At 41.0% G+C, this 7,974-nt stretch overlaps 1 protein-coding gene across 1 annotated transcript in view; it reads left to right on the top strand.

Annotated features, from left to right (window-relative positions):
• Window positions 1-5,655, top strand: part of ssr2 (signal sequence receptor, beta) — a 35,473-nt gene extending 29,818 nt beyond the window's left edge. The window contains exon 6 of the mRNA XM_050034046.1: window positions 5,156-5,655. Coding sequence (XP_049890003.1) covers window positions 5,156-5,266 — 111 coding nt within the window. The 3' untranslated portion in view covers window positions 5,267-5,655. The remainder of the gene's footprint in view (window positions 1-5,155) is intronic.
• Window positions 5,656-7,974: the final 2,319 nt, after the last annotated feature.

Here is a 7,974-nt window from a genome sequence, read left to right as displayed (position 1 = left end):
CCTTGGTTATCTTCTAGAAATGAGCTTGTAATTAATTTATTTTCTTTATTTTCTGTGAAGTTAAACACATGACTGATGATAATTAAACGTCTGCTCGCTGTCCGTGGTGCTGAAATATGCGCCGAAATAGGTCCGATGATTTCACTGCTCTCACCAAGTCATGCATTACATGCAGACATGAGGTATTATGAATGTGAGAAACAGCTTCATGTCCTTTGAAACAGTTTTCAGTAGCATAGGATAGTATGTACTTCTGACAGGTCAAAGACCAAAGTGAAGTTTTATATAAGTTCATATTTTTGAAACTCCATCATCAGTTGCTCTGTGACGTCATGTCATATTGCCATACCTTAGCTTTTGCTGAAACGACGCCCCTGTATGTACCCCTACTGCATAGACAGACAGATAAATAATAAATAATAATAATATTAATAATAAAAGGGACGCTGCTGTGCCTCTCTTTATGGGGAAACGCGCTTATTGTTTCTGGGGTGGGGTGGGGTGCTCGCTGCAGGTATTTAATAACCTCAGGCAGATATCTTTTAACGTTACAGTCTTTTGTATTTTTTGTTATGATCCTTCCAGTGTAGCTCTGCAGGAAACACTGTACAGGGGAATAAAAAGTGGGACGCAGTAACTTCATTGATTATTTAAATCTCCAGATACGCCAAGTATATGCGTAAAGATTCGACTTCAAGAGGGGGACGATTCAAAGGCAGTGTGCAGATTCAGATTCTGTGTGAAATATGTACTCAACATTCAGATCTTGTTCAGCATACCAGCACTGTTACAGTGAAAGTGAAATGGCTCGTTATATGCAACTTCTCAACTTTCATTTTCGTTCATTCATTTATTTTTTCCACGTTTTTTGGTCGGCTAGTTGGTTTGGTAGGGTTCAAGTGCAGTAAATATAATGTATTCGTAAAATAATTTTGAAATGGTTGCTTATGAAACGCTGATAGGTCCATGCATATACCAAATCCTACACATAGACAGATTAGCTAATACAGTGGCCTCTGGCTATTTTTAAGGTTGTCATTTTCATGCCAGACAACGCAAACATTCCATAAACATTCCGCATTTTATATCAATTCCAGAGTGAACAAGTACCTTGTAGCTGGTATTTAAAAAAAAAAAAGAAATTGTGGAAAGAGGTAGGTTGAAATGCACTCTGTTTTGGTAGTTTTGCTGAAACATTCAACTTTGTTCATTTGCAGAATGAGGGAAATTGAGTGTTAGTGTGTTTTAACATTCAGAATTTTTTTTTTTTTTTTTTTAAATCATACAGTCCAGATGTAAAAACTATTATCCAACACTTAAAGGACACTTGCCCCAGGATATTCAGATGGCTCTTAGTTTGAAACTGACATGTTATTTGTAGTAGGCCAATCTACCCGCTTTGTTCAATGTAAAGAGCATGAAGAAATCTATAAAGATTTGGACCTCTAGCAAGATGGTCATGGTGGCTCAATGGATTTGTTCTGTTTGGGAATACACAGTATTCTTCCAAATTAGTGTTTGTGTATTTTAATATTCAGAATTTCACTTCGACAAGCTCTCTCTTTTTTGACCATACACCTGTCTGCATCCCTGATATAAAGCCAGCACGTGAAAGTTCTTCAGAGACAAAAATAGCCAAAACAAGGAACCTAATGCAGGAAACACGCCTTAAGATACAGATTCTCAACATCAGCGGTGTGTCAAGGGACTATATTCAACTTATCTTGCATTGAAACATGCATTATGACAACTTAATAAGGTTTGTGTATGTTTTTAAATGAAGTGGAGGAGCCTACAAGTGTTTTGTTTAGTTTGTCTCAGAGGCTCGGCTCTGCTCAGCTGTCTGCTGCTGCTGCGAGATAAGTCTTCTTCTTCTTGTGTAACCTTGTGTGTATTGGCGGTTAATACAGCATTATCGCCACCTAGTGGATTGGAAGCACATTACACCTATAATAGGCTTTTATTAGGAAAAATAGCTCAAATGCAACCCCCAGTGGTAAAATTAGGTATATAATTGGATATATCGGTTCGGTTAGATATTTGGCTTTAAATCAAACTGGTTGGAAAATTTTCAAACCGGCACAAGCCTAGTTCAGAGCTTGATACACAAACATCATGGCAGTGAGCGGGGAATAACTCGTTCCCATGAAAGGGAAGGAGTTTGGTTTTGTGGCGTCAGAAACAGAACAAACAGCACCCCACTGCAAAGTGTGTTTCAAGGCTGTTGCTACCCAAGGTAGCAGTACTACCAATTTACTGCAGCACCTCAAACAGAGGCATGCTGCCGAGTGGGAGAGGTGTTGCTCCCTACGAAAATATCCCTATTCAAGTGCTTGAATTTGTTATTTACGCCTGAACGCAACACAGGCTCCTCTCCATAGACTGTGTGTTCGGTGCCGTGCTGCAGGTTCGGGCCAGGCTCGGTTATAATTGTCTCGGACTCGGGAAAATGCATCCTGAGCCGCGCTCTAATGTGCTCACCTGTGTGTGTGTGTGTGTGTGTGTGTGTGTGTGTGTGTGTGCGCGCGCCCGCGTGTGTGTGTGCGCACGTGTCTGTGTGTGTGCACATCGGGGCCGAACTCCGCCATGGGCGACACAGAGCAGAGGAGGATTGTAAACGTGCACCGTGTAGAGACAGAACTGACATGCCGTTGTGTAAACAACAAAGGGGCCCGGTGGAAAGCGATCACGGATGCAGTCGCGATGTATCTTGCAAGAGATACCGTGCCCATATATACCGTGGAAAAGCCGGGGTTTATTCACATGCTGAAAGTTTTGGAGCCCAGGTACGTGCGACCAGGCCACAAATATTTTCCTGAAAATTGATTTTAAGTAGAGGGGGAAAATCAATTTAAATCATGAATCGGAGATTTTTTTTTTTAGGCCATATCGCCCAGCCCTACCGATCCTGATCCGTACGTGCAGGGAAACTGCTGAATGACATCACGTGAGCTTCAGGAGCAGTGGTCTAACCAAACTGGTGTCCAGTGTTCCACCCGCACTGTACGTGGCCGACTCCTAGATCATGGCTTAAGGTCCTGCAAAGCTGTCAAGAAGCCCCTGATCAGTGAGAGACAGAAGTTAGCCCAGCGTTATTGGGCCCAAGCTCACAAGAACTGGACAGCCAGGAACTGGAAGTAGATTCTGTAGTTGGATGAGTCCAGTTTCCAGCTTAATCCTCCTTCTGCTAATGTTGGGGTATGCAGAAGGCCAGGTGAAGCATTATCTCCAGCATGTGCAGTATCTACCATCAAGCATGGCGGAGGCAGTATCATGGTTTGGTCCTCTGTGTGTGTGTGTGTGTGTGTGTGTGTGTGTGTGTGTGTGTGTTTGTTAAGTGCAGTAGTATCAAAATTTTCTTTGGGATCGGCCCACTTGACATACTGCTGTGTTGTGCTATGGCCTGTTCAAGTGCTGGAATTTGTTATTTACGTGAAAACGCCTGAACGCAACACAGGCTCCGCTCCAATTGAGTGAGTGTACAGTGCTGTGCTCTGCTGCCCAGGGCGCCATTTAGGCTAGAACCACCACTGCCAGCCACTTGGTTGTGCCTCTCCATGTATGCTGATCCTGCTTGCATCCTACACCCTGCCACTATGTGCTGGACCATCTCAGGGGCATCTTTGCACAGGCTGCACCTTGGGTCTGATCTGCTGGGGTAGACCCTGGCCTCTATGGCCCTTGTGCTTAGGGCCTGTTCTTGTGCTGCGATGATTAGTGCCACCGTGCTGTCTGTCAGTCCAGCATTCTCCAGCCACTGGTAGGTCTTCTTGATATCAGCCACTTCCTCTACCTGACAGTAGTATGCACCATGTAGGGGCTTGTCCCTCCATGTTGTTTGCTCCTCCACCTTTTTGCTCTCATCAGGTTTCTGTTGTCTGAGGCATTCACTTAGCAGCTCATCCTTTGGGGTAGTGCTGCACGATTAATTTAATCGCAATTGCAATCGCGATGTCAGGCTGTGCGATTACATAACCATATAAAATGCTGCAATTTGCGATTAAATGTAAATGTTGATGTGTGTGCCTGTGAATGTGACCTCTGCTGTAGTGTGTGGAGTTTGTTGACATTACGCCCACAAGCTATCCTGGTGTGTGCAGCATGTATGGTCAGATGACCATCCGGCGTGCAGCAGTGACCATCATGGACGTGAAGAAGAGCATGAGCATGACCAAGAACAGGCTGGACAGGAGTTGGTGGTGGAAAAATAACCGTCTATTATTTGGCGATAATTCGGATTTAGGTCCAGCGACGTTTAACAGAAAGACGTGCTGTGTAACACTTTAAAAGTTAAAGTCGCCACGTCCCGCGGCAACACGACCAATCTATATCAACACTTGAGACAGCACAGAGGAAAGTACGAAGAATGCATGAGAGAGAAAGCCAAGCCAAGTAACATTAAAGACAAAGAGACAACTCAAAGTCGCCAGAGCCTCATAAAACAACAAAAAAGCATAATTACACATACATTTCTAAGTGTCACACCATACAACAAGACCTCAAAGACACACAGGGAAATCACATACTCCATAACAGACTATATAATAAATGAAAAATTGAGCAATTTTGCTTGGGTTCAGCCCACTTGACATGCTGCTGTGTTTTGCTATGGCCTATTCACATGGTGGAATTTGTCATTTACGTGACAACGCCTGAACGCAACACAGGCTCCATTCCAACTGAGTGTGTGTGTACAGTGCTGTGCTGCACTTGCTTTATTTTACGGATAGTTTGGTGTTCAGTTCCAGATTTATAAGCTGATGACACAGTTGACAGCCCCAGACAATGATAGCCAGAGAAAGTGAGTGAGCATGTGTGCAAGGAGTGACTGGCAGGATGAGGAAGAAAACTTGCAGCTTGAGCATGAAAAGTATTGTCTTCCTGACTGAACTTTAACTACAGCTTCTTTTCAGTCAAATTTTCTTTCTCACCAGCACCCGTGTTTTATTGGCCTTTAAAAATACATCGGCCGACATCTAATGTAAAGATTAAAAAAAAGTTTTAACCTAAACTGAACAGTACAGTTTTCATGAAAGTGAGATTTTTCTCCTCCTCCATTCAGAAAAACTCTCTGGTTGCTCACACAGCATGGTTACCTGTATTTTTTGTCCTGCCTCGTGCCTCCTCATTCACTTTCCTATGTCTCCATTTCTAGCTGGACTGGGCTGCGTTTGGCGTGATGACTCTGCCCTCCATCGGCATCCCTCTGCTACTCTGGTATTCCAGCAAGAGGAAGTACGACTCGCCAAAGACCAAAAAGAACTGAGGAGGCACCACCGGGTTTAAAGCTGGGGACTGGGTGGGAATAGAAGTGGAAGGCTTCAGTGGGATCTCTGAATAGCTTAATAACCCATATTGGGGTTGAAAGATAAAAGTAAAGTGACCAAGAAACGTAATTGTGATTTAATGACACACAAGCATTTACATGAAAGCTTTTTGTTCTCATCTACAGCTGATGGCCTGAACTTCATCAGCTGCTAGCCTTTCCTTCAGATTTGCAAATGGGTTAATGTGACAGAACAATTACAATGGCAGTTACTACTGTAACAGACATGAAACTTTGTGATTGTGTACATATTGAACTAAATTCAAATTTGAAGTTTATAGCCAGTTGTTCAACATCAAAATAAATTAATAAAAAGAAGCTGTTTTTTTTCTAAAGCTGTGTTTGATCGATTTCAGAGGTTTTACTCCTACTTTTTAGTTAGTAACATTCTATACTCCATCTAACCACAAAAAATATCCTTTGATGTGAAACAGCTGTATAAGTGTGGAGTCAAGCCATGTGAAATAACTAAATACACTTCATCCAGCAGTAGCAGAGAAAGGTCTACTGTTAACAAGGCAGCACTGTGTATAGTTGACATTTTACTTATCTATTCAATGTCAAGACCAGAAATGAGAAATCACCCTAATTTTTCAGAGTTTAGTAAGTTAGGTGTTGGTCACTTTTGTTTTCCAGCTTCAAGTGACTGACAGCACTTGTTGATGAACTACCTACATATAAATACTGAGACACTGCATAGGCCTTTGTTGTGTACAGTGTGTGACATCAGCTGAGTCATGGCTGCTGAAAAGAACATGTTAATGTGTTCAGTTGTCCCCTGGCTTTAGATTGAACAGGCAGGTGCAACACGATTAACACAATACTATGTGAAGTACACAAAGAGAGAAGCCAATTAAGTGCCATACAGCGTGAGGGACAGTTATAGTGAGATCTTGCTTAAATTTGTGTTATTGTTTCTTTGTTATTTAATAGCTCAACAAAAACATAGAGATGATGCATTTGTATAGTTATACAGGAAAAAGTCCAAGCAGCCACAGCCTATGAAATGAATAGGAAAAAATAAGGGGCAAACATGGGGCAATTTCCAATACAGGATAGCAGGGGTAGGCAACTGGTGGCTCTCTAGCCCTTCTTCAGTGGCACCCTGTGGCTTTGACAAAAAAAAAAAAAAAACATTCATTTAGTGTTTTTGTTTATCATTGTTGTAGTAAGTAAATTATGCACCAATGTACCAAATAAAAAAAAAAAGTAACATTTTGTCAACTAAAAGGTGCTTCAAATGTCTATGGCCTTTTTCTCCAAGTTCTGCAAAACCTCAAGAGCGGTGGCTCCCTAGCAAGACTAGCTATGAATTCCAAATCTAGAGAAGTAAAATTGAATAGAGAATGTAATATTGTGTGGACAGTGTCATTTGCTCTTACCACCAGCTCAACAAAGTTAAAGTTCCAAATAATCATAAGTTGCCCACTGCAGAATAGCCACCCTGTGGTAAAACATATTAATGAATGCTCCTTTAGACTTACTTGTAATGTTGATGGCTAATTTAGACTTAATAGTCTGTGTTACCTTCATTATAAGGCTAAAAATATTTTTTGGGCTCCAGACAGATCTCGTTTTTATTATTTTTGGTCAAAAATTGCTCTTTTGATAGTAAAGGTTACCAACCCCTGGGCTAGACTGAATAATATTAAGACATTTTTAAATTAACCTGAAAAGTCTACATTTTTGTGTCATCTAACACAAGGTTTAAATGATAAATGAGTTTTAGAGTAATTATTACAAAATCTACATTCAACAGGTCATATCTAATCAGCTAGGTACTGTTCTTTACTTATCAGAGGAGGGGGGTGTCTAGGGTGTGACTTGGTCTTTTTTTCTTTTTTTTTTAACCCTCCTCAAAGTTTCAAATATTTTTTCTTGAGCCTCTTTGAGCGACTGCCGAAAAATGCACGACCCTCCAATGATAATTTCTTTTTTTACAGTTTCTGGTCATGTTCAAAGATTAATTTTTGGCTTTTTTTGTTTGTTTGGTTGGTTGGTTGGTTGTTTTTTAAAATAACTCTTGAGGGTTTAGAAGGCATGTTTTCTTCAAAAATCCGCAGTAAAATAAATACAAAATACAACCTTTCATTGATTCATTTAAACTTATATGCCCATCCCCTAAGCCAAAATAAAAAACACAAGACCCTGCCCAATGCCTAAAAAATTGTTTGGCATGCTTCCCACTTTTTGCACAACCTCTTCCCACCTTATAAATCACTAACAGTGCCTTATACATTATAGCCTACATCATATTATGTAGCATTTCAGTATATCAACTGATGAATACTGGGACAGCCTGGGGTCCTTTTAATATCGTTTACAATGAAAGAAAATCTGCATTAGAAGTTTTCCTTTTATATGTTGATTTATACAGTATGATATTTTTTGGTGGGCGGGGCTTAGCTGGAGGCAAAACAATTCTCCACAGACATTAGCTAACGCTAGTTAGCAAGTTCTTTTGGCTGGTTTTAGACATTGGAGTAAGATGATGCGAGAAATAAATGAATGAAATCATATTGTAAGCGACGTGGGTGTGTGTCAATATGAATGCTTTTTAAGTGAAATGTCATCTGTCACTTCCTTCAATTTGTGTCTTAGGCAGGGTCCTCATTTAGTATCCTTGTGTCCTGACGGTAGAAGCTCCT

This window comes from Epinephelus moara, chromosome 22 (genome assembly GCF_006386435.1).
Source record: "Epinephelus moara isolate mb chromosome 22, YSFRI_EMoa_1.0, whole genome shotgun sequence".
In the NCBI taxonomy this organism is placed as follows: Eukaryota; Metazoa; Chordata; class Actinopteri; order Perciformes; family Serranidae; genus Epinephelus; species Epinephelus moara.
This window is presented reverse-complemented; position numbering and strand designations above follow the sequence as displayed.